At 50.2% G+C, this 27,156-nt stretch overlaps 1 protein-coding gene across 3 annotated transcripts in view; it reads left to right on the top strand.

Annotated features, from left to right (window-relative positions):
- Positions 1 to 27,156, top strand: part of LOC142255967 (dual specificity tyrosine-phosphorylation-regulated kinase 1B-like) — a 100,075-nt gene that overhangs the window by 31,911 nt on the left and 41,008 nt on the right. For all 3 annotated transcript variants that reach the window (XM_075327431.1, XM_075327433.1, XM_075327434.1), the window contains exons 2-5: positions 21,164 to 21,306; positions 24,821 to 24,940; positions 25,755 to 25,943; positions 26,467 to 26,614. In XM_075327431.1, coding sequence (XP_075183546.1) covers positions 21,164 to 21,306; positions 24,821 to 24,940; positions 25,755 to 25,943; positions 26,467 to 26,614 — 600 coding nt within the window. The remainder of the gene's footprint in view (positions 1 to 21,163; positions 21,307 to 24,820; positions 24,941 to 25,754; positions 25,944 to 26,466; positions 26,615 to 27,156) is intronic.

Raw genomic sequence — 27,156 nt, 5'->3', positions numbered from 1 at the left:
AGCTCAGACTGTTGTAAAACGTCCCATTGTGACACGGCTGTCCTCTGCTTTCATAGCGTCCCGGCCTCCGTCTTATACCTGTAGCGTTGTAGGTTGCAGACCCCCTTTTTTCACTAAAGGTGATTTTAATTACTCGCACTGTTTGTGCCTGGGCAGCATTTATCGAATTCTCCTGCTGGTAAAAAAAACATTTTAACACAACTTGTTTCAGAAAGTTTGGAGCAGGAAACAGGCCTGTTTTTCTTTCATCCCACCGACGGTTTTATTTTCAGCTATTCATAGCATCAGACCTTGTGTGCAGTTCAGACCTTAAATGAACCCAGTGTATCACCAGGCAATTAAGGACCGCTTGGCACAGTTTCTGTAATCTGTTACAGAGAAGAACAGAGTAACTTTAATGGACGGACTGTGAGCTCAGTGATACTTGCTGCACACGCCACCGCCAACCGGACAGTTGTGAAACCTACTCAGCCTAAACTGCAAAAGTAACACTCGTTAGCACCGGAGAATCTAAAGTCTAAAGAGGCAAAAATATATCCGCGCAGTTCGTTTCTTAGCTGTGTATAGGTTAGATACAGCTATGTAAACTTTTGGAGTGTTTTTTTTTTTTGTTTTTTTTTTGGGGGGGAGGGGAGAGTTAAAAATCCGTTTTAAAGTGAATCAGTCACCAGGGTTTGATGCCCCTTATGACAGCAGCAGGACATAGACGGATCTCTCTACATTATACTGCTCTCAGATTAGGTGGAAAAAGCCTGGTGACACATTACTTTTTAGTGATTTTCACAGTCTAAAGGCCCCGTCACACACACAGATAAATCTTTGGCAGATCTGTGGTTGCAGTGAAATCATGGACATATTGTTCCATTTGTACACAGCCACAAACCTGGCACTGATTGTCAACAATTTCACTGCAACCACAGATCTGCCGCAGATTTACCTCTGTGTGTGACAGGGCCTTAAGACTGAGCCTTGTCCTACTAGATGATAACTGATCTTAATGGACCTATCTGACTTCTAATGCATCTGGGCCATCAAAGTATATACTGTATTTTTCGGATTATAAGATGCACTTTTCATCCCAAAAATTTGGGAGGAAAATGAGGGGTGCGTCTTAAAATCCTAATGTAGTTTACCGGTTTCTGCCTGCGCAGGTCGGTGCGGCGCTGTTGTGTGCGTCAGGCGGCGCGCGGCTGCACTGTTCTGCGCGGCTGCACTGTTCTGCTCGGCGCGCGGCTGCACTGTTCTGCTCGGCGCGCGGCTGCACTGTTCTGCTCGGCGCGCGGCTGCACTGTTCTGCTCGGCGCGCGGCTGCACTGTTCTGCTCGGCGCGCGTCTGCACTGTTCTGCTCGGCGCGCGTCTGCACTGTTCTGCCCGGCGCGCGTCTGCACTGTTCTGCCCGGCGCGCGTCTGCACTGTTCTGCCCGGCGCGCGTCTGCACTGTTCTGCCCGGCGCGCGTCTGCACTGTTCTGCCCGGCGCGCGGCTGCACTGTTCTGCCCGGCGCGCGGCTGCACTGTTCTGCCCGGCGCGCGGCTGCACTGTTCTGCCCGGCGCGCGGCTGCACTGTTCTGCCCGGCGCGCGGCTGCACTGTTCTGCCCGGCGCGCGGCTGCACTGTTCTGCCCGGCGCGCGGCTGCACTGTTCTGCCCGGCGCGCGGCTGCACTGTTCTGCCCGGCGCGCGGCTGCACTGTTCTGCCCGGCGCGCGGCTGCACTGTTCTGCCCGGCGCGCGGCTGCACTGTTCTGCCCGGCGCGCGGCTGCACTGTTCTGCCCGGCGCGCGGCTGCACTGTTCTGCCCGGCGCGCGGCTGCTCTGTTCTGCCCGGCGCGCGGCTGCTCTGTTCTGCCCGGCGCGCGGCTGCTCTGTTCTGCCCGGCGCGCGGCTGCTCTGTGCGGTGGCCGGTCATTCTGAAGATGTTGGCAGTCAGGGATTCAAATAATGGCGCCTAGAGTCAGCGCCTGTGCAGATGGAGCTCTCAGCTCAAGCTCTCATCTGCGCACGCGCCGACTCCGACAGCCATTATTTGAAGACCTCACTGTAGATCGCCGACATCTTCAGAATGGCCGGTGACTCGCCGACCTCCGCACACGGCAGAGCGGCGTCGTCAGCCCCGCGCAGAGCGGCCTCGCCAGCCCCGCGCAGAGCAGAGACCATAGTGAGTATCTGGGCCTCCCTCTGTACCATTGCCAGCATCACCGTAGTCCAGTACCGCCTCTGCCTTCTGTGACTCCTGCTCTGCTGCTGCCCCCTCTTCCTGCTAAGACACCACCAGATTATAAAATGGACCCCATATTTTTTTTTCACTTTTTTTTTTTTTTTTTTCTCCAAAGTTGGGGTGCGTCTTAGAATACCATGCGTCTTATAAAACGAAAAATACGGTACACCCTGCCTACCATTACACCGACCATTTCAGATTTAGTTTCAGACCAACTTTTATTGAAACTTTATGCGATAGTACAGGGTATGTAGCACAATTCTACTCTCGTAATGGGATCCAGTTTTGGCTCCACATTTTAAAAAGGACATTCAGAAGTTAGTTCAAAGATGGCAACTAGATTATTACAAGGCATGGAGGCCGCGCGTATGATGACAGGGTGAAAACGTTAGATATGTTTAGCTTAGAAAAAAGACGTCTCAGAGGAGATCTCATTTATATATATAAATTCATGTGTGGTCAATATAAAGGACTGGCACATGACTTATTTCTTCCAAAGACAATACTAAGGACCGGGGGGCACTCACTGCGAGTGGAAGAAAAGCGATTCCGACAGCTAAATAGGAAAGGGTTCTTTACAGTTAGAGCAGTCAGACTGTGGAATGCCGACCACAAGAGGTAGTAATGGCAGATACTATAACAGCTTTTATATCAGGGCTGGATGATTTCCTCAGTACACACAACATTGTTGGTTTTAAATGACTTGGGGACAAAATGTAGAACTGGTGGAGGAAGGTTGAACTAGATGTACCTAGGTCTTTTTTCAACCTAAGTGACTATGTAAAGTGCCCATGCTGCAGGAATGCAAAATCACATCAGCACCTTATCTGCTGGACCACTGAACGGATGACAAATACAGAAATAATAAAACCGATGGCTGAATATACAAAAATACCATGGTAAATACATAGCAGCCCCATGCACCCGACCGCATGGGCATTGACCCAGATTTTGCCGGGTCCCATGGGACTGATCCATGGTATCTTAAAGGGTAACTCTAGCCCTCAAGAGACCACAAAGTGTCAAATAGAATTTTGAATTTATTATTTTTGATTAGTTGCCAAAAGGGGTGCAAAACGACATTTTGGCTTCTAGGAAGCCTTCATCAGGATTTTGCCATATGTCAGGTTAGAGGGGGGAGGATGCAGAGAATAGAGGAGCAGTGCGCCTTCAGTGAGTCCACCGGTGTTTTATGGACAAAGTGCCAGGCAGGGATGCAAAGTGCCAGGCAGGGATGCAAAGTGCCAGGCAGGGATGCAAAGTGCCAGGCAGGGATGCAAAGTGCCAGGCAGGGATGCAAAGTGCCAGGCAGGGATGCAAAGTGCCAGGCAGGGATGCAAAGTGCCAGGCAGGGATGCAAAGTGCCAGGCAGGGATGCAAAGTGCCAGGCAGGGATGCAAAGTGCCAGGCAGGGATGCAAAGTGCCAGGCAGGGATGCAAAGTGCCAGGCAGGGATGCAAAGTGCCAGGCAGGGATGCAAAGCAGGGATGGCGGCTGCAGCTGATTCCCCCCCCCCCCCCCCCTTCCCCAGCACCTGCTTATATTTTTTTTGAGCCGGACCCAATCTTTTATATATTGACCTTAATGATGAGATTTTGTCACATTTTATTGACCCTGTCCTTACCATGTAAGTTAACCCTAGAACGCACAACCATAGAAAACAAGTAACCTAGCAGGCCTGCGAGACCCCAGGTATGCGTTCTAGGGTTAAGGACCCAGTACACCTTAGACTGGTGTTCGTCTGAACCCCCTGATGTCGGCAGGCTTGGCCCACAGCCGGCATGGTGGCCTCCTGACAATTGCCGGGTGAGAGAAGCATCCGACAACCTCCGATTTTTGGCCTGCCAACCATTTCTGTTCAGTTGAGTACTCAGCGCTCACCTGAGCCGAATGCTCCGGTTTTATAGAGGCGTCGTCCAAATTAGTTGTTGGCTGAACCATCGTTTTTTGTTTTCCGACACCTTCCTGTTATGTATGGGGGGGGGGCTTTTGGCTCAGATCATAAAGACCATTCTCCTGGGCTTATATGATAGTTCCTGCATGTACTGCGGTAATCTTAACAGACCTGGATGACCTCGCTGGTCTCGAGCAGTTCAGAACTTTATTTTTCGGTATTTCTAACCCTCTTTCAGCTGTAGACCTCCCGTTAGTCCTGGATGGTTGGCTTCCATGGTGCTTTCAGCTGTAGACCTCTCGTTAGTCCTGGATGGTTGGCTTCCATGGTGCTTTCAGCTGTAGACCTCCTGTTAGTCCTGGATGGTTGGCTTCCATGGTGCTCTCAGCTGTAGACCTCCCGTTAGTCCTGGATGGTTGGCTTCCATGGTGCTCTCAGCTGTAGACCTCCCGTTAGTCCTGGATGGTTGGCTTCTATGGTGCTCTCAGCTGTAGACCTCCCGTTAGTCCTGGATGGATGGTCTCCAGATTGGTCTAACGTGGCTTGTGAAGCATCTGCCCATCCCTGGTGCAGAATGCAGTCCATCCAGAGCCACGGAAATGAGTCAAGGTGGAATTTTTTTTTTTCCCACCTTGACCCATTTCTTCCGGCAGTCCTGGAATTCACATAGGGGCAGGTCGTTGGCACCACTATCTGAATTGAGGAGCAGCCGCTTTTTGCCACCAGCCTTAGCACCGCTAGCGTTTCCCCCTCTCCTTTCGTCTGTTACTTATAGTCTTTCATAAGGGGGGAAAAAACTCCTTCATTGAGAAAGTATTGTAGCCCTGAGAGATGGCAATGGAAGATCCCCCGGGGGGGTTCTCATGTTTTTGGAAGAAAGTACGAAAACAAAATAGGAGTGCAATTGATACAATTGAAATAACCTTTATCGGGAAATGGTCCGCATTGTCCTGGAAGGAGTTCTCCTTTCTTTTCCCCCCACTTGGGCTCACAAAGGGCAGATTTTTTACACGAGCTTGTTGTATTTTTAGTTCTCTGGCTATAAATACACGGCGGAGCGGCACTCGAGTCCCATGTGCTCAGTCCTCACTTGCCTTCTTTGGCATCGTAGTGCGTTGTGAAGCCTGCGACTTCAGAGTGCTAAACTCGCTGCTCTCCTCGCCAATCCCGGGGTGTTAATTGGCAGTGCCGGGTAGGTGAAACGGCGTTGTCGCTGCGTAGTGCCAAAAAAAAGGCTTTTATTAAAATGTTACGTATCCCGGGGAACTTCTAGTAAAAAGTCTGAACTTCCTTGTAGTCACCTGCACAGCAGTAATCTGCATTCGGCTTGTGGCAATGTATCGATGTCTCATCATCAGTCTGTTCAGTGATTGCAGTCTGCTCTGGGGCCAGACACAAAAGAGCCTTCCCTGCCGTCCTCTTCAGGGCTTTATCAGCTCTCATCAAGAGATTCGAGGATCAATGTGGAAAGTTTCAGCACCTCATCTGCTGGACCATATAGCAAGTCCTTCCAACACCCCCTTCCTCATGAATCCACCTGGTTTGGGACTACTTTATCTGAGCTGGGAGCATTGGGGACAGTTTATTGGGAGTCTATAAGCCAGTCTGGGTCTTTAAATCACCATTATTATGTTTACCAGATAATAGCAAGATAATTCAGAACTGGACAAAAAATATATTGACCTTCCATGAGGGGGAACTAGTCAGGACCACCTTCCATGAGGGGGAACTAGTCAGGACCACCTTCCATTGAGGGGGAACTAGTCAGGACCACCTTCCATGAGGGGGAACTAGTCAGGACCACCTTCCATGAGGGGGAACTAGTCAGGACCACCTTCCATGAGGGGGAACTAGTCAGGACCACCTTCCATGAGGGGGAACTAGTCAGGACCACCTTCCATGAGGGGGAACTAGTCAGGACCACCTTCCATTGAGGGGGAACTAGTCAGGACCACCTTCCATTGAGGGGGAACTAGTCAGGACCACCTTCCATTGAGGGGGAACTATCCAGGACCACCTTCCATTGAGGGGGAACTATCCAGGACCACCTTCCATTGAGGGGGAACTATCCAGGACCACCTTCCATTGAGGGGGAACTATCCAGGACCACCTTCCATTGAGGGGGAACTATCCAGGACCACCTTCCATTGAGGGGGAACTATCCAGGACCACCTTCCATTGAGGGGGAACTATCCAGGACCACCTTCCATTGAGGGGGAACTAGTCAGGACCACCTTCCATTGAGGGGGAACTAGTCAGGAACTCTAGTAATTTTCAGTTATCGGTCACCTCTCCTGACTTGTCCGTTTTTGATAAATATTTGTACTTCCTGTTCTGGAGCATCTTTTTCCCATAACTCTTCTTTGAAATGAATAAAAGGAATAGTAAGACTCGGTAATGAATATAACGTGCCCCTGCGCTCTCAGTGCAGAGGGAGGTGTGCTGGTATAACCCCCCCAGCCAGGGCAGAGGGAGGTGTGCTGGTATAACCCCCCAGCCAGGGCAGAGGGAGGTGTGCTGGTATAACCCCCCAGCCAGGGCAGAGGGAGGTGTGCTGGTATAACCCCCCAGCCAGGGCAGAGGGAGGTGTGCTGGTATAACCCCCCAGCCAGGGCAGAGGGAGGTGTGCTGGTATAACCCCCCCAGCCAGGGCAGAGGGAGGTGTGCTGGTATAACCCCCCCAGCCAGGGCAGAGGGAGGTGTGCTGGTATAACCCCCCAGCCGACACCGTACGGAGTAATAAAAGGGTCAGAATTGGGTTTATCATTGGTAAGGATGCTGAAATGTCCTGGACAGAGAAGCCAAATTCCATGCGGTCTCCAAAACTTTTCCCCCCTAAGTTGATCCCTTCTAAATCTCTCATATGCTCCCATTTATTAATCAGCCTCTGACAGCTTTAAATGTAAACTAAGCCCCCCCCCCCCCCAAATGTCACTATGGGCTTTTTCTTTGTCGCTCCATTGGGAGACCCAGACAATTGGGGTGTATAGCTATGCCTCCGGAGGCCACACAAAGTATTACACTAAAAGTGTAAAGCCCCTCCCCTTCTGCCTATACACCCCCCGTGCTCCCACGGGCTCCTCAGTTTTTATGCTTTGTGCGATGGAGGCAGACATGCACGCATAGCTCCACAGCTTAGTCAGCAGCAGCTGCTGACTATGTCGGATGGAAGAAAAGAGGGCCCATAACAGGGCCCCCAGCATGCTCCCTTCTCACCCCACTCTTGTCGGCGGTGTTAAGGTTGAGGTATCCATTGCGGGTACGGAGGCTGGAGCCCACATGCTGTTTTCCTTCCCCATCCCCTTTAGGGCTCTGGGTGAAGTGGGATCCTAATCGGTCTCCAGGCACTGAGACCGTGCTCCATCCACAGCTCCTGGGGACTCTGCTGGATAAGGAGCCGAGTATCGTCAGGGACATGGCCCTGCTACTTTCAGGTACTCTGTGTCCCCGTGGGGACCGCGCACAGAAACACTCCAGCATTGCTGGGTGTGTTAGTGCGCCGGGGACCGCAGCGCTGACCGCGCTTGTGCCATCACACACTGCAGCGTGGCTGGGTGTGTTTGTTTACTGGGGACTACCGCGCTGACCGCCGCTGCCATGTTTACTCTTTGGCGCGGCTGGGACTGTTAGTACGCCGGGGACTACCGCGCCGACCGCGCTTATACGGCGGCCGCGCTTATAACTTTAGTCCCCGGCTTTTGCGGCCTAGTCTCATTCTTTTCCCGCCCCCAGGCCTGCCAGTCAGGGGAAGGGCGGGACGCTGTACAGGACATCAGCACTGAGGGCTGGAACATGCTTTGCATACTCCACCCCCCTCACTGTGCACAGTGGGGCACCAGATTCCCGCACTTTCTAGGGCACGCCCACGGCCCCCTCCTCTCCTCAGGACGCCGGCAGCCATTCCTGTCAGCTCTTCTGACGCTGGAGAGGGGAGACAAGCTCTGGGAGACCCAGGCAGGGATTCTGGTGACCACACAACCGCTTTGAGCGGGCGGTAAGCAGCACCTGAGGTGCTGGCCCCACTTGTGCAGAAGTGTACTTATACATTATATGATTATAGGCTATACTTCACACTGTTTGGTGCACGGTTGATTTTTGGCTATATACCCTCCTGGGTTGCTCAGGGGAGACAACAGCTTGGCGCCCACAAGAAGCAAGGGTGCCAAAACACAGGCTTACTATGCTGCCTGCGCCGCATGTAAGGCGTCACTACCGGCAGGTTCCACTGACCCTCATTGTGTACAGTGCTCGGCCCCTGTGGCACTTGCTCAGCCGGAGCCTCTGCTAAGGGTGGTCCACGGGGAGCCACCTGCTAACACTGTCCAGGTGACAGGGACGGAGTTTGCAGTTTTTACTGAAAGACTTTCTGGGACTATGGCTAAGATACTTTGCAGTCCAGACCGGTATCTCAGACCAGGGACACTGTGGAATCATTGCCCCCTGGTTCCCCTCTGTTGGAACAACAATGTCCTCCCGGGGTGTCTCATAGATCCCAGGATGAGGTCTCTGACACGGACCGCAGCCCCAGACCGCCTAAGCGAGCTCGCTGGGAAATCCCCTCGACATCATCACATTGTTCAGGGTCTCAGCGGGAGGACTCTCTGTATGATGAAGCGGAGGTAGCTGATCAGGATTCTGATCCTGAGGCCGCTCTCAACCTTGATACTCCTGATGGGGACGCCATAGTGAATGATCTTATCGCGTCCATAAATCAAATGTTGGATATTTCTCCCTCAGCTCCTCCAGTAGAGGAGTCAGCTTCTCAGCAGGAGAAATTCCGTTTCAGGTTTCCCAAGCGTACGAGTATGTTTCTGGACCACTCTGACTTCAGAGAGGCAGTCCAGAAACACCGAGTTTGTCCAGATAAGCGTTTTTCCAAGCGCCTTCAGGATACACGTTATCCCTTCCCCCCCTGACGTGGTCAAGGGCTGGACTCAGTGTCCCAAGGTGGATCCTCCAATCTCCAGACTGGCGGCTAGATCCATAGTTGCAGTTGAAGATGGGGCTTCTCTCAAGGATGCCACTGACAGACAGATGGAGCTCTGGTTGAAATCCATCTATGAAGCTATCGGCGCGTCTTTTGCTCCAGCATTCGCAGCCGTATGGGCACTCCAAGCTATCTCAGCGGGTCAAGCGCAAATTGACGCACTCACACGTACGTCTGCGCCGCAAGTGGCGTCCATAACCTCTCAAACGTCGGCATTTGCGTCCTACGCTATTAATGCTGTCCTGGACTCTGCGAGCCGTACGGCGGTTGCAGCCGACAATTCGGTGGCAATACGCAGGGCCTTGTGGCTGCGGGAATGGAAGGCAGATTCGGCTTCCAAAAAGTGCTTAACCGGTTTGCCTTTTTCTGGCGACCGTTTGTTTGGTGAGAGATTGGATGAAATCATCAAACAATCCAAGGGAAAGGATTCATCCTTACCCCAGTCCAAACCAAACATACCCCAACAGAGGAGGGGACAGTCGAGGTTTTGGTCCTTTCGGGGTGCGGGCAAGTCCCGATTCTCCTCGTCCAAAAGGCCTCAGAAGGATCAGAGGAACTCAGATTCATGGCGGTCTAAGTCACGCCCTAAAAAGACCGCCGGAGGTGCCGCTACCAAGGCGGCTTCCTCATGACTTACGGCCTCCTCACACCGCATCCTCGGTCGGTGGCAGGCTCTCCCGCTTTTGCGACACCTGGCTGCCACAGGTAAAAGACCGTTGGGTGAGAGACATTCTGTCTCACGGTTGCAGGATAGAGTTCAGCTCTCGTCCTCCGACTCGATTCTTCAGAACATCCCAGCCTCCCGAGCGAGCCGATGCTCTTCTGCAGGCGCTGGGCACTCTGAAGGCAGAAGGAGTGGTGGTCCCTGTTCCTCTTCAGCAACAGGGTCACGGTTTTTACTCCAACCTGTTTGTGGTTCCAAAGAAGGACGGGTCTTTCCGTCCGGTCCTGGACCTAAAACTGCTCAACAAACACGTAAAGACCAGGCGGTTCCGGATGGAATCCCTCCGCTCCGTCATCGCCTCAATGTCCCAAGGAGATTTCCTTGCATCGATCGATATCAAAGATGCTTATCTCCACGTACCGATTGCTTCAGAGCATCAGCGCTTCCTGCGCTTCGCCATAGGAGACGAACACCTTCAGTTCGTGGCACTGCCGTTCGGCCTGGCGACAGCCCCACGGGTTTTCACCAAGGTCATGGCTACAGTAGTCGCGGTCCTCCACTCTCAGGGTCACTCGGTGATCCCTTACTTAGACGATCTGCTGGTCAAGGCACCCTCTCAAGAGGCATGCCAGCACAGCTTCAACGCTACTCTGGAGACTCTCCAGAGTTTCGGGTGGATCATCATCAATTTTCCAAAGTCAAATCTGACACCGGCACAATCGCTGACATACCTTGGCATGGAGTTTCATACCCTCTCAGCGATAGTGAAGCTTCCGCTGAACAAGCAGCGTTCACTACAGACGGGGGTACAATCTCTCCTTCAAGGCCAGTCACACCCCTTGAGGCGCCTCATGCACTTCCTGGGGAAGATGGTGGCAGCAATGGAGGCAGTCCCTTTCGCGCAGTTTCACCTGCGTCCTCTTCAATGGGACATCCTACGCAAATGGGACAGGAAGCCGACGTCCCTCGACAGGAACGTCTCCCTCTCTCAGGCAACCAAAGCCTCCCTTCGGTGGTGGCTTCTTCCCACTTTGTTATCGAAGGGGAAATCCTTCCTACCCCCATCCTGGGCGGTGGTCACGACAGACGCGAGTCTGTCAGGGTGGGGAGCAGTTTTTCTCCACCACAGGGCTCAGGGTACGTGGACTCGGCAAGAGTCCTCACTTCAGATCAATGTTCTGGAGATCAGGGCAGTGTATCTGGCCCTAAAAGCGTTCCAGCAGTGGCTGGAAGGCAAGCAGATCCGAATTCAGTCGGACAACTCCACAGCGGTGGCATACATCAACCACCAAGGAGGAACACGCAGTCGGCAAGCCTCCCAGGAAGTCCGGCGGATTTTGATGTGGGTGGAAGCCACGGCCTCCACCATCTCCGCAGTTCACATCCCGGGCGTGGAAAACTGGGAAGCAGATTTTCTCAGTCGCCAGGGCATGGACGCATGGGAATGGTCCCTTCACCCGGACGTGTTTCAGGAGATCTGTTGCCGCTGGGTGGTGCCGGACGTCGACCTAATGGCGTCCCGGTACAACAACAAGGTCACGGCATTCATGGCACGTTCTCACGATCACAGAGCTCTGGCGGCAGACGCCTTAGTTCAGGATTGGTCGCAGTTTCAACTCCCTTATGTGTTTCCTCCGCTGGCACTGTTGCCCAGAGTGTTACGCAAGATCAGGGCAGACTGCCGCCGCGCCATCCTCGTCGCTCCAGACTGGCCGAGGAGGTCGTGGTACCCGGATCTGTGGCATCTCACGGTCGGCCAACCGTGGGCACTACCAGACCGACCAGACTTGCTGTCTCAAGGGCCGTTTTTCCATCTGAATTCTGCGGCCCTCAACCTGACTGTGTGGCCATTGAGTCCTGGATCTTAGCGTCTTCAGGATTATCTCAAGAGGTCATTGCCACTATGAGACAGGCTAGGAAACCAACGTCCGCCAAGATCTACCACAGGACGTGGAAAATATTCCTGTCGTGGTGCTCTGCTCAGGGTTTTTCTCCCTGGCCATTTGCCTTGCCCACTTTTCTGTCCTTTCTTCAGTCCGGATTGGAAAAGGGTTTGTCGCTCGGCTCCCTTAAGGGACAAGTCTCAGCGCTCTCTGTGTTTTTTCAGAAGCGCCTAGCCAGACTTCCACAGGTACGCACGTTCCTGCAGGGGGTTTGTCACATCGTCCCTCCTTACAAACGTCTGTTGGAACCCTGGGATCTGAACAGGGTGCTGATGGTTCTTCAGAAACCACCGTTCGAGCCAATGAGGGATATTTCTCTCGCACGCCTTTCGCAGAAAGTGGTTTTCCTAGTAGCAGTCACTTCACTTCGGAGAGTGTCTGAGTTAGCAGCGCTGTCATGCAAAGCCCCTTTCCTGGTGTTTCACCAGGACAAGGTGGTTCTACGTCCGGTTCCGGACTTTCTCCCTAAGGTGGTATCCCCCTTTCATCTCAATCAGGATATCTCCTTACCCTCTTTTTGCCCTCATCCAGTTCACCAATGTGAAAAGGATTTGCACTTGTTAGATCTGGTGAGAGCACTCAGACTCTACATTTCTCGTACGGCGCCCCTGCGCCGCTCGGATGCACTCTTTGTCCTTGTCGCTGGCCAGCGTAAAGGGACACAAGCTTCCAAATCAACCCTGGCTCGGTGGATCAAGGAACCAATTCTCGAAGCTTATCGTTCATCGGGGCTTCCGGTTCCATCAGGGCTGAAGGCCCATTCTACCAGAGCCGTGGGAGCGTCCTGGGCATTGCGGCACCAGGCTACGGCTCAGCAGGTGTGTCAGGCGGCTACCTGGTCGAGCCTGCACACTTTCACGAAACACTATCAGGTGCATACCTATGCTTCGGCAGATGCCAGCCTAGGTAGGCGAGTCCTTCAGGCGGCGGTTGCCCACCTGTAGGACGGAGCCGTTACAGCTCTATTATGAGGTATTATTTACCCACCCAGGGACTGCTTTTGGACGTCCCAATTGTCTGGGTCTCCCAATGGAGCGACAAAGAAGGGAATTTTGTTTACTTACCGTAAATTCCTTTTCTTCTAGCTCCAATTGGGAGACCCAGCACCCGCCCCTGTTTTTTGTATACACATGTTGTTCATGTTGAATGGTTTCAGTTCTCCGATATTCCTTCGGATTGAATTTACTTTAAACCTGTTTATAATTTTTGCCTCCTTCTTGCTTTTGCACCAAAACTGAGGAGCCCGTGGGAGCACGGGGGGTGTATAGGCAGAAGGGGAGGGGCTTTACACTTTTAGTGTAATACTTTGTGTGGCCTCCGGAGGCATAGCTATACACCCCAATTGTCTGGGTCTCCCAATTGGAGCTAGAAGAAAATGAATTTACGGTAAGTAAACAAAATTCCCTTCTTTGCACAAATTGTCACTTTCCTCGCTCTTCATTCTTTGGAACAGATCAGACTTGAGTCTGCAGCTTTACTAAAGCCAGAAAGCTGCCACATTTTGTAACTAATCTACACTTGTAGCAGGAGTATAGTTGATTTTCTGAATATAGGACGTCATATTTTTTTTTTTTTTTTTTAAAGGGAGGTTTTCCCCCGCACAAAATGACTGTACAAACCAAGCGCAGGGGCGTAGTCCATGCTTGGTGTGTCCGTGTAGTTCGGTGCACCTTCCTACTTGTGTTTTTTTTTTCTTCTTCTTAAGGTTTGTCTCCCTCTGGCTCCTGTAAAGCCAGAGCTGTCAATCAAGGCAGAAGGGGGCGGAGATAGACAGGAAAACAAGTAGGTGGGAAGGTGCATGGATCTGTTTTGGCCTCAGCAAGGGCCTGTCCAGTAATTATGTGTGGACAGACTCCCTTTAATTAAAAGCATTCTCCTCTATTCCTTAAAGGAGTTGGTGCCATTGCACAACAAGATTAGCATCGAAGACTACACTGCTGCGCGCCCTTGATGGCTGCGCGCGCCCTCCCTGATGGCTGCACCCTCCCTGTCGGCTGCGCGCGCCCTGCGCCCTCCCTGACGGCTGCGCGCGCCCTCCCTGACGGCTGCGCGCGCCCTCCCTGACGGCTGCGCGCGCCCTCCCTGACGGCTGCGCGCGCCCTCCCTGACGGCTGCGCGCGCCCTCCCTGACGGCTGCGCGCGCCCTCCCTGACGGCTGCGCGCGCCCTCCCTGACGGCTGCGCGCGCCCTCCCTGACGGCTGCGCGCGCCCTCCCTGACGGCTGCACCCTCCCTGTCGGCTGCGCGCGCCCTGCGCCCTCCCTGACGGCTGCGCGCGCCCTGCGCCCTCCCTGATGGCTGCGCGCGCCCTGCGCCCTCCCTGACGGCTGCGCGCGCCCTGCGCCCTCCCTGACGGCTGCGCGCGCCCTGCGCCCTCCCTGACGGCTGCGCGCGCCCTGCGCCCTCCCTGGCGGCTGCGCGCGCCCTGCGCCCTCCCTGACGGCTGCGCGCGCCCTGCGCCCTCCCTGACGGCTGCGCGCGCCCTGCGCCCTCCCTGACGGCTGCGCGCGCCCTGCGCCCTCCCTGACGGCTGCGCGCGCCCTGCGCCCTCCCTGACGGCTGCGCGCGCCCTGCAGATGCTTTTTTTTTCTTGTGTGTGTGTGTGTTGTTGGACAACCCCTTTTAAGGTGGCTATGAAGGTGTGACGTCACATGTACAGTTGCCCGAGGCTGATATAGGGGGTGGGGACCCCCACTTATGATAGTTTGCATGTCCTCTTATTCTCTCTGTAAATGTTGACATACTGGGGGGCACATTCTATTCACAAGCCGTATAGTGCCTCCCAGTTGGCAATTTATTAATTACATTGGAGGGTAAGCAATGCTCTGGAATGATTGTGATTACATATATATATATATATTATATATATATATATATATATATATATATATATATATATATATATATATATATATATATATATATATATATATATCTATATCTATCTCTCTAATCTATCAGTATCTCCTGGACCCTTTGTAAGGGCTGATATCTTGCTCTTTTCTGCATATGGCTGGGCTTTGTGGATGCATAAATCTCCGCTTCCATGTTCTGGGAGGTAAAAGCATCCGATCCGCGGGCGTCACGCGGTTTTCTCGATCCCGTCCGTCTCATATCTGCAGCCGTTCAGGGTGTCTTGGTTGTCGCCGTGGATCAGGGGCCATTTGCATGCACACGGCATTGTGTGAATATAAACATTTTAACGCATAGCACGGCATTTCGGAAGGTTTCGCTGCTGCAGATCCTCCGTTGCCGTCTCTCTGACAAGGGAGGAGTTCACTGGTTTCCTTGCCAACCGCGGACCGGCTGCTGGCAGCTGTGTTTAGTCAGCTGTGTGCATGGTGGTATTATGGGTACTGCTGCTGCTGAGACAGCACAGCTGACTTTTTTTTTTTTATTTTTAGACTAACCCTGCCCATAGATACTAGTTCTTCATTGGATACCTGTATCGCTACTTGGACCAATTAGAGGAGGAAATTAGAAGTTCTTTCGGACTGGAGAGCGGCGTTGCCTGTTGGTCCCCAGTGAGCAGACATAAATTCATGTTTGCTAAGTGTGTTATGTAAGGCTGAGAAGTTTGCTTTGCCGGAGACTTTCTCTTCTCTTCAAGCAGAGAAGCTGCGCGCAGCACAGACCTATAGAAATTGCACGAATCGCGCAGCACAGACCTATAGAAATTGCACGGATGACGTCCCCTATATGTCGTCAATGCAACAATTTAGGCTGCAATCGTAATTCTGCAGGTGGAAGTTACTAGTGCATTTTTATTTTTGGGTGGGGATGTGATTTGTTTTTTTTTTTTGTTTTTTTTTTTTCCCTCGCTTTTTGTCTGAACTGTTGCTTAGCAACCCGTAGATGCGCCATGAGAGCTTGAATGAAATAGCGATATTGTCACTTTGTGCCATTGTCCTCCTATCTGGTTAATTCAATTTTCCCTATGCAATCTATCCTGCCCCGATTTCTTAAAGGGAACCTGTCACCAGAATTTTGGCTATTAAACTAAAAGAACCCCCTTCTGCAGCTCCTCGGCTGCGTTCTATAAAGGTTCATCTTGCTACTGCCCCCCCCCCCTCTTTCAGACCTAAATAACAACTTCATTAACCCCTTCAGCCCCCGGACACATTCCGTTTTTGTTTTTTGCTCCCCTTCTCCCGAGAGCCGTAACTTTTTTTTTTTTTTTTATTTTTTTTTTATTTTTCCATCAATCTTGCCATATAAGGGCTTGTTTTTTGCGGGACGAGTTGTACTTTTAAATGGAACCATAGGTTTTACCATATAGTGTACCGGAACACGGCAAAAAAAAAAATTCCATGTGCGGCAAAATTGCAAAAAAAAAGTGTGATCGTGCAATAGTTTTTGGGATGTTTTATTCACCGTGTTCACTATGTGGTAAAACTGATGTAGCTATGTGATGCCTGAGGCCGGAGAACCCGTAGCGTTCTCATTTTTCGGGATCTATGGCTCAGTGACTGCTTATTTTTTGCGGCTCGAGCTGACGTTTTTAACAGTACAATTTTTGCGCACATGCTACGTTTTGATCGCCTGTTATTGCATTTTGCGCAAAATTTGCGGCGACCAAAAAACGTTATTTTGGCGTTTGGCATTTTTTTGCCACTACACCATTTACTGATCTGATTAATTGATTTTATATTTTGTTCTGGCATTTCTGAACGCAGCGATACCAAATATGTGTATTTTTTTTAACCCTTTAATTTTCAATAGGGTGAAAGGGGGGGTGATTTGAACTTTTAGGCAATCCGATCGCTGTGCCCTATCTGCAGATCACAGCCACAGAGCCGAGAACTGCAGATTTGGTGCTTTACTTTCAATGCCGGCTGTATTCCGGCATTGAGAGGAAGTGACTCATGTTAGCTACAGGCGTCATCACATGATCCTCTGCTACCATGGCAACCACCGAAAGTCACCTGATTATGTCACGTGACTTCCGATGGGGTCGGGGCAAGTCACTGTCATGGCGGCGCGCATATACATCTCGCTGCCAGATTTTGGCAGCGAGATGTAAGGGGTTAATGGCCGCAGGTGGAAGCGATTCCACCCACAACTAGCAGGCACACATGTCAGCTGTTGAAAACAGCTGATATGTGCGCGGATCGCCGCCGCCTGCCCACGGCAGGGGACGGCGATTAACCTCACACGATCCATGACGTACCCAGTACGTCATGGGTTGTTAAGGGGTTAAATATTACCTTTTGCTATGGTAATGAGGTTTGTTGGCCCCCGGGGGCGGGCTGTATTTCGTCTGTTATCCCCCCTCCTGCCGCTGTTCGCCGTCCCCCAGTGTTCATTTACATAGATGAGGCCACCGCCCTCATCTTCCGCAGTGCTCTGGGAGTCTCGCGCATGCGCAGTGGCACTATCGCAGGACTGAGCACTGTTTTAAAAAAAAAAAAGGTCAATAAAAGTAAGCAATGGCCAGCGCAAGCGCGTAACAGTAGAGGCAGAGGTAAAAGCGCGGGCTCGAGATTATGGACGGGTACTTGGATGACGCTGTTGATGACATTCACAGCGCCGCCCATAATCTCGCGCCTGCGCAATAACTTCACCGGTGTAAGCGTTTTGAAAACAGCGCTCCGTCCCGCGATAGTGCCACTGCGCATGCGCGAGACTCCCGGAGCACTGCGGAAGATGAGGACGCCGGCCTCATCTATGTAACTGAACACTGGGGGACGGCGAACAGCGGCAGGAGGGGGGATTATAGACGAAATACAGCCCGCCCCCGGGGCCAGCAAACCTCATTACCATAGCAAAAGGTAATATTTTATAAAGTTGTTATTTAGGTCTGAAAGGGGGGCCAGGAGCAAGATGAACCTTTATAGAAGGCAGCCCCAGGAGCTGCAGAAGGGGATTCTTTAAGTTTAATAGCGAAAATTCTGGTGACAGGTTCCCTTTAAGGACTTCGTTTGTGCAATTTGTGACCCAAAATGCACTGGCGAAAAGGAAGAAATCTTTGGCTCTGGGTGTTAAAGGGATGCGGTCACCAGATTTGGGGCCTATAAGCTGCGGCCACCACCACCGGGCTCTTATATACAGCATTCTAACATGCCGTACATAAGAGCCCAGGCCACTGTGAAGAACGTAAAAATCACTTTATAATACTCACCTAAATGTTCGCTGCGATGGAGTTGGGTCATAATGGGCGTCAACGATCTCCAGTGCCGGCGCCTCCTCTTTCGGCCATCTTTGTCGTCCTTCTGCGTCCTACGTCATCCACACTCGCCGCCGGCATTGATGTCCTGTGCAGGCGAGCGTGTAACATAAGACGCATCATGCACACAGGCACATGGCCGAAAGAGGAGGCGCCGGCACCGGAGCCCATATGGCCCAACTCCACCGCAGCGACCGTTTAGGTGAGTATTATAAAGTGATTTTTACATTCTACACAGCGGCCTGGGCTCTTATAAACGGCATGTTCGAATGCTGTATATAAGAGCCCACTGGTGGTGGCCGCAACTTATTGGTCCCAAATCTGATGACAGGTTCCCTTTTAAAAGCAATAGGGTCTAAATTGTGTCGTGGTATCTTAAAGATGTTTTCCTACCGCATAATTTTTATTTATTGTTAATGCGGTTAGAAATGTTTAGGTGTGTAACACCAAGAAGGAAAAGTCATGAGATCATAAAGTCATAGGATGGATAGCCATGTTAATGGCCAGGAAATGGAAACAAAATAGTTAAAACCTCTTGATTTAGTCCCTATCCGCTATGACCATCACATGCAGAAATACACTCAAATACGTCCATAGACAATGCAGGCCACGGTGGCGCATTTTAGGCCACGGCTGCTCACAGTAGCACCATCAATGTACAGCCTGGCCTTGTGCTCACAAGAGGCTCCTGGCACTGTTTGATTGTCTTGGAACCAGTTGTAAAGCCATTTCTCCAATGTATTGGTGAACTGTCCGTGCACCTAGAATGAAGATTACCCTGCATTGTGCCACACCAGACCATAATCCCAGACTTCTTCATGGTGGAGATCTCTTCATGGTGTTTCTCCACTTGGTCTCCAGACCAGCTATCATTGCATCCAAGACAAAAGCGGGACTCCTTACTGAAGAGGCCAGACCTGCATTTCACTGCTGACTTGCTCTTCACCGTGATGGCCTCTGAGAGCGGCGGTGTGAAGTCAGTGGTGCACCTATAGCTGGAAGTCTTGCAGATGCCGTCTGATGGTTTGGGCAGACACTTTTTGATGCCTTTGGCTTGGTGTATGAGGTCCGGTTTCACTCGCACTACAGAAAAGAGAAATGGCCGTGCTACTGGTTCCATGTTCAATTTATAATGTCCCAGGTGCCGATTTTTCAACACAATGTCTGTCACATGCTCGTCATAGTCTTGTGAGCAGCTTGCGTGGCTAAACCTGTTCTTATGGCTGCGGCGTCTCTGGACTTTTATCCTTTTTGGCTGTGGCGTCTGGACTTATCTCTGTTTTGGCTGAGGCATCTCTGGACTTTTATCCTTTTTCGCTGCGGCGTCTGTGGGCTTGTCTCCGTTTTTCTGGCGTCTCTGGGCTTGTCTCCTGTTTGGCTGCGGCATCTCTGGGCTTGTCTCCTTTTTGGCTGCGGCGTCTCTGGGCTTGTCTCCTTTTTGGCTGTGGCGTCTCTGGCCTTGTCTGCTTATGGCTGCGGCGTCTCTGGGCTTGGCTCCTTTTTGGCTACGGCGTCTCTGGGCTTGTCTCCTTTTTGGCTACGGCGTCTCTGGGCTTGGCTCCTTTTTGGCTGTGGCGTCTCTGGGCTTGTCTCCTTTTTGGCTGCGGCGTCTCTGGGCTTGTCTCCTTTTTGGCTACGGCGTCTCTGGGCTTGGCTCCTTTTTGGCTGTGGCGTCTCTGGGCTTGTCTCCTTTTTGGCTGCGGCGTCTCTGGGCTTGTCTCCTGTTTGGCTGCGGCATCTCTGGGCTTCTCTCCTTTTTGGCTGTGGCGTCTCTGGGCTTCTCTCCTTTTTGGCTGCGACGTCTCTGGACTTGTCTCACATCGAGCACATCTGAGACATCACTGATTACACAGGAGCTGCCAGCAGCAGCTCTTGATGATTCACAATGGCAGTACTTTTCTCAAACGAACATTGATAATCTCATCAGTAGCAGCCGAGACTAGAAGTGCCGGGATTTCTGCTCCGGATTTGGGAAATTTTACTGACAAATGGGTGTTTTCAAAACTAACCAAATGTCCAAAGTGTAGGTTTTTTTTTTCTCTTCTTCCCTGCTGGAAAAATGCAGCTGCAGGTTATGTCCAAAATACTGCAGCGGAAATGACTCTGGGAGATTTTGGTGCAATATGATGCGCTTTTTTTATGCACTATTGAGCTACGCCATATTGATATCAGTAGAGAAAATTTGCAGTAAAATCTTTGAAAGAATTGAGACTGCAGGGTTGTGGTGGTTTTTTTTTTTTTTTTTTTTTATATCGTATACCATATTTTTCAGTTATCTTACAATCTGGTGGTCTCTTTCCGGAGCATAGGGGGCAATGGAGGCGGGGGTGGAGCGGGGTCACAGGAGGCAGGGGCGTGCGGTGGTGGAGTAGGTTGATGCATGGGGGGGTTTCAGATGCTGTAAGGAAGGCAACTTCCAGAAAATGTCAGAGGTGCAGGCAAAGAAATGGCGCCCGGAGTCGGTGTGTGCAAAGATTGAGCTATCTGCTCAGTGACAAGCTGAGATCTCCTCTGCGCACGCGCCGCCTCCGAGCGCCATTTTCCTTAAGTCCACTGTTGGGAGATCAATGGGCTGGAGGTGGCGCATGCGTAGATGAGATCTTGAGCTCCATCTGCGCACGCACTGTCTCCGGGCGCCATTATTTGAACCCCGCACCACCGACATTTTCCTTGCCGCTCAGGCTCCAGCACAGCGCATGCCTCCTGCAACCCCTCGCCACCACCTCCCGGTGGTGCATTTGGGTTATAAGAGGCAACCCTCATTTTCCTCCCATTTTTTTGGGAGGAAAAGTGCGTCTTATAATCCAAAAAATACAGTATGCAAAGAAAAAAAAAGTCCTCAATTTTTAAAGGACCCTTCTTGCAAAAATAACATCGGAAATCCCCTGTAAATAGTTTCTGATGAATGTTATTAGCTTGGTCTGCATCATCAGGTGCTTTAATTGTGAAACATGGTAGTTGGCGGCACAAGTCTGCGGCCCAGGTCATCCCATCCCTGTGTATCCCTAACAAGCCTTTACAGAAAATGTGACCGGACCCCAAAGTATGTGCTGCCCGGGGAAAATATCCATAGGCGCGTGTTGTAGACACGTCCATCTTAATGGGGGTCCTTTTGGCCATTTTACCTGTCAAATCTTCACGTGCTGCTAAATTCTTTCTCTCTGCGTTTCGCCTCACATAAAGCATCAAGTGTTGTAGATGCGATTGTAAATCTAAATCATAATGTTACCTGTATTCTACATATTTTCATATTTTCAAGCTTTTACAATTTTATTTTCTTCTTTGTTTCTTTAGGTGGCAGCAGTACAGGATGCAAGTCCTCCTCTTCTTTCTGTCTGGCTGCCCCTTTTGCCTTTGTCCCCACTGAGGCAAGCATGTCGAGCCAGCACAGCCACGCTCCGTTCTCCAGCCTCCAATCAATGGCTGATCATCAGCAGGTAACTAGAAGATGACTCTAAGATGGATATATGTATGTATATATGTGTGTGTGTGTGTGTATGTGTGTGTGTATATATATATATATATATATATATATATATATATATATATATATATATATATATATATATATATATATATATATATATATATATATATATATATATATATATATATATATATATATAATATAATATAATATAATATAATATAATATAATAATGTGTGTGTATATATATATATATATATATATATATATATATAAAAATATATTAAAAAAATATATTAATAATAAAAATATATATATATTCTAAAAAAAAAATATATATATATATATATATATATATATATATATATATATATATATATATATATATTTTATATACATATACACACACACAGTGGTACCTCGCTTAACGAGTAACCCACTTAACGAGAATTTCGCTTAACAAGCAAAGCTTTCTGTAAATTTGTAACCCGCTTTACGAGAAGGTTTTTTGCTGTACGAGCGAAATCCTCACCTCACACACTTCCGGTTTCGCCCATCCACCGCGCTCTGATCCGCACATGCACGCACAAACACACACACGCACGCACACACATACAGTATTATGCTCACCTTACCTTCCGTTCTACCACCGGTCTCATGGTTCTTGTAGTTCCCGGGTACATCACAACGTGCTCGCGGCGAACTACAAGTACCACGAGGCCAGCGGTGGAACGGAAGGTAAGGTGAGCATATAATATATGTACCTTCCGCTTCATCGCCGGTCTCCTGGGTCCTGTAGTGCGCCGCTCCACTCCAGGCATCGGTATCCATAGCGACGAAGCAGGAACTTCCTGGTTCCTGTCACCGCTACTCAAAGGCAGCACGCTGGCCAATCAGAGGCTAGCGGCTCTGCCTTTGACGTCAGTGCTCTAGCAGGAAGTTCCTCCCTCGTCGTTATGGTTACCTGATACACGGCCCGCACCAGAGAACAGCAAGTCCCAGGAGACCGGTGATGGAACGGAAGGTAAGGTGAGCATATAATGTGTGTGTGTGTGTGTGTTTGTGTGTGTTTGTGCATGTGTGGAATGGCACAATAGGGGACCAGGATGGGACATTTAACTAGTTGTGGAAGGAATTGTCTGCATTGCAATGATTTCCTATGGGAAATCTTGCTCTGCTGAACGACGAGTAACTTGGTTAACAAGCACAGTTCCAGAACGGATTGTTCTCGTTAAGCAAGGTTTATATATATAATTTTTGCTGTAAAAATGAGGGTCCGTCTTATAATCCTAGTGCCTCTTATATCAGCTCACCAGGGGAGAGCGGCAGTGGTGGAGCGGTCATCAAGGTCACAGGAGGCAGGGTTGGAGGAGGGTGTGTTGCAGCTCAAGAGGGTCAGTGTGCGGACGGTTGGCGATGCTGCGGGCTCGGGTGTCACGGCGGTGGGCGCCATTAATCTTTCGGCGGGCTTGGAGGAGGGGGTGTTGCAGACCAGGAGAGTCGGGGATACTGCAGGCTCGTGGGGTATCACTGCAGCGAGCGCCATTGATCTGCCGGCAGATTGCGGGCTCCATTGAATCCATAAGCCGTTGACACGATGGACTTCAAGAGATTGGCCTCCGCTCCCATCTTAAAGTTCAGCGCATCAACTGCCGACGATCCAAAGCAGCTTGTGGTTCAATGGCGTCCGATGCTGAAACACCCCACGAGCCCACAGTATTGCCGACACGCCGCTCTCGCATGCTGACCCTCTTGAGCCGCAACACCTCCTCCTCCGAGCCCGCTGGAAGATCAATGGCGCCTGCCACCATGACACCCCACGAGCCCGCAGTATTGCCGACACGCCGCTCTCGCATGCTGACCCTCTTGAGCCGCAACACCTCCTCCTCCGAGCCCGCTGGCAGATCAATGGCGCCTGCCACCATGACACCCCACGAGCCTGCAGTATCGCCGACCATCTTCTGCCGCACACTAACCCTCCCTCCTGAGCTGCTCCACTGCAGTGACACCCCCTCTTTGCCCCCCCCCCCACCCCTCCCCGTATCGCTGACCCTGCACCACCTCTGCCGCCCCTGTAAGCCATATGTGGTTTGTAACATGCACCTCGAAAAAGGTCTATATATAGATATAGATAGATATAGATATTTATGAATTTTAGGAGTTGGCCCCTTTCAGACAATCTTCTTTCCTGGCTGCAGCTTGATAAAAGCCAGTAAGCTGTGCTGCACTTGCCTTACCCAGGTCCACTGGCGAGTCCACGCCACTGCTCCTGGTGCCTGGCATTGGCTGTTGTCAGCAGATCATCAGTGTGGCAGCCAATCAGCGAGCTCAGCAGCTCTGAAGGGTGTGTGCTGTCTACGTGATAGCCACTGAGCTCACTGATTGGCTGCGGCAATGAACTCACATTGACAGCCAATGTCATGCGAGACAATAGAGGTGTGCTGTATCTCCAGACTATGGGAAGAAAATAGTTTAGGCTACATGCGCATGCTGCATTTTTTTGGGTGCAGTTTTTTTTTTTTTTGTTTTGCCGGCATTTACGTCGCCAGCGAAGTCTTTGAAATTTAAATTTTTGCTGTGCGCACGTTTCAGTTTTTTTTTTTTTTGGCTGCATCTTTGTGGTGACCACATAGATGCTGCATGTCAATTCTTTTTGTGTTTTGTCTGTGCGTTTCTCGGTACTGATGGGAAGACTTGCAGATCAATCCCCCACCAACTCTGGGTCACTGGGGGTTGATACCTGGTTTCTGGCTGGATGCTGATCCCTATATAAAGTCTATAGGGACAAGAATCCAGCGCAAAGGGGTTGGAGCAAGCGCTTCATACTTACTGAGTCACCAGACCGGCTATACGCTCCCGCGTCCGCGCATTACCTTCATTGAATATGCACTGCTTTCCCCACCCACCGGCGTCTGTGATTGGTTGCAGTCAGACGTGCCCCCACGCTGAGTGACAGTGTGTCTGACGCTTCCAGTCACACACTCCGGTGGGTGGATTTGTACAGTAAAATAAAAAAATTGTGTATATTATGATTCCCACCACAGATACAGGCTGTAGCCCCCAGCCCTGTACTTATCTTGGCTGTGTATCAAAATAGGAGGAACAGCATGCGGGGGACTGGTATCCTCAGGATGGGGAGACCCATGCCTATTGGGTACCCCTCAGCCTAAATATAACAGCATGCAACTTCCAGTAATTGCCATATCTATTAGATACTATAATCCCAACACTTTACTCAGCTCTTCCCGATTGCCCTGGTGCAGTGGCATGCTTTTTTGTGGATGCGTTTTTGAGCCCCAGACTGCAGGTCTGTGACCACAGGCTGCATCTTTGTGGTCACCATAAAGATGCAGCATGCGCACATAGCCTTATATAATGGGAAATAACTGTCCTTGCCTCCTTTTACCACAGACATTCACAAAATGTTGCAGCTTTCATTATATATATATATATTATATTATATTATATTATTAACATCAAGTGGATATTGTTCTCGTTCACACGACTGTCTCTTCCTTTACCAGGTCCTGCCAGACATGACCATTCTGCAACGGCGGATTCCATTAACCTTCCGAGAATCGGCAGCGGCACCGCTACGGAAGCTTTCAGTGGACTTGATAAAGACTTACAAGCACATAAATGAGGTTGGTTCCCTAGAATTGTTGACAATTATTAAGGTTTGTTCATACACTACTGTTTTGCCACAAACAAAAATATGCTCCAATTTTTTTTTTGGGGGGGGTGGGGTGTAACAGCAAAATTGTGCTGTGTGAATACAGCTAAGCCATACTGTATCAATATGCATGAGCAATCTCTTCGGTGCTGGCTCTTGATAGTTGTTGTGCTTGTATCCCATTAGCTAGACGCCGATCACTCGTCCCATTGGGCTGAAACAAAGAAAAATAAAAAAAATTGTTGGGTTGTACTTTCCAATGTAGTTATATCCGACCCATGAATGTGTTTTTTTTTTTTTGTTTTTTTTTTTTTTTTCCCCCCCACACTAATAAATTGTCAACCGGATGTGTCTGACCCTTGTCTAATCTTGTATGGTTTGCCAAGTGCACATTCACACTCCTCCCTGGGCGGGGTGGATGAAGAAACACTGTTTGTAAATACACCCTGACCTAAATAGGAATATATAGATTTCCATCTAACGACAATGTTTAGTTCCTTTAAGAATGTAAAGGCATCATCTCACCACAACACGTCAGAATCTTTTTTTTCTCATTTTTTCTCCTTATTTTTTCCCCCTTATTTTTTCCCCCTTATTTTTCCCCCTTATTTTTCCCCCTTATTTTTCCCCCTCATTTTTTCCCCGTTGACCGGTGACGCTTTATGCAAAATAATATATTTGTTTTTGCGTACCTGCGTGAATGAGGCATTTATTTGTTATATTAAACTAAAATGTTAATAAAAATTATTTGATATAGATAAAAAAAAATGTATTTGTAATTTCAGGTTTATTATGCTAAAAAGAAGCGCCGAGCCCAGCAAGTGCCACCTGAAGACTCCAGCACGAAGAAGGAACGGAAAGTGTTCAACGATGGATTTGATGATGATAACTACGATTATATCGTTAAAAACGGGGAGAAGTGGATGGACCGATACGAAATAGATTCACTAATTGGGAAAGGATCTTTTGGACAGGTAGGTGGATCGGAGAAGCATCCAGAAAAGGCCAACCCCTGCACCACCTGCGCTTCTCTGTGTTATGTATGGTTCTTAGATTTAGGCCTCGGTTCCACCCGCGCATAGCTTCCGATACGAGAGCAATGAGTCAACTGAGGGTCATGCAATTCTGATCCGATCTTGCGATCAGATCACAGCTGCGGAGAAGAGGGAGGGAGCACTTTCTCCCCATCTCCTCCGCTGCCTGTTTCCACGTACATCACACTGCACTTGGATGACATGCGATGTTTCACGCGCTCCCATAGACTTGTATGGGGGTGTGTAAGATGAAACTTGCTGCGATTCATTTCTCATGCCGACATGGCACGAGAAATCAATCGCAGATACACTGCCCCATTTTTTTGCATTAGAGGCGAGAGCAATCCGATGTTTTATCGGATTGCAATCGTCCGTGCAAAACGCAAGTGGAACCAAGCCCTTACTAGTATAACTTCTGAACTCCCTGGGTTATTTTCTCATCCTATGTATTTGTGTTTTTCAGGTGGTGAAGGCATACGATCATCACGATCAAGAATGGGTAGCCATCAAAATCATTAAGAATAAGAAGGCTTTTCTGAACCAGGCCCAAATAGAGCTAAGATTACTTGAGCTTATGAACAAACATGACACCGAAATGAAGTATTACATTGGTAAGTAACGACACAATCTGATAAGACAACAATAGGGCGTGGGTAAGGAAACGCTGCAATTGCTTGTGACCAAGGGTATATTCACAGAGAGAGAAAGAGACAGACAAATAGACACACGAGGAAAGAGAGGGAAAGGGAAAGAGAGGGAAAGGGAAAGGGAGGGAAAGAGAGGGAAAGGGAAAGAGAGGGAAAGGGAAAGGGAGGGAAAGGGAGGGAGAGGGAAAGGGAAAGGGAAAGAGAGGGAAAGGGAGGGAGAGGGAAAGGGAAAGGGAGGGAGAGGGAAAGGGAAAGGGAGGGAAAGGGAAAGGGAGGGAAAGGGAAAGGGAGGGAAAGGGAGGGAGAGGGGGAGGGAAAGGGAAAGGGAAAGGGAAAGAGAGGGAGAGGGAGGGAAAGGGAAAGGGAGGGGGAGGGAAAGGGAAAGGAAGGGAAAGAAAGGGAGAGGGAGGGAAAGGGAAAGGGAGGGAGAGGGAAAGGGAAAGGGAGGGAAAGGGACAAACACTATCCTGGGTCTTAATACATTCTATTTATACATTCTATCCCGG

This window comes from Anomaloglossus baeobatrachus, chromosome 11, assembly GCF_048569485.1.
Source record: "Anomaloglossus baeobatrachus isolate aAnoBae1 chromosome 11, aAnoBae1.hap1, whole genome shotgun sequence".
Lineage (NCBI taxonomy): Eukaryota > Metazoa > Chordata > Amphibia > Anura > Aromobatidae > Anomaloglossus > Anomaloglossus baeobatrachus.
Note: the sequence above shows the minus strand (reverse complement) of the source record. Positions and strands in the feature narration are given on the sequence as shown.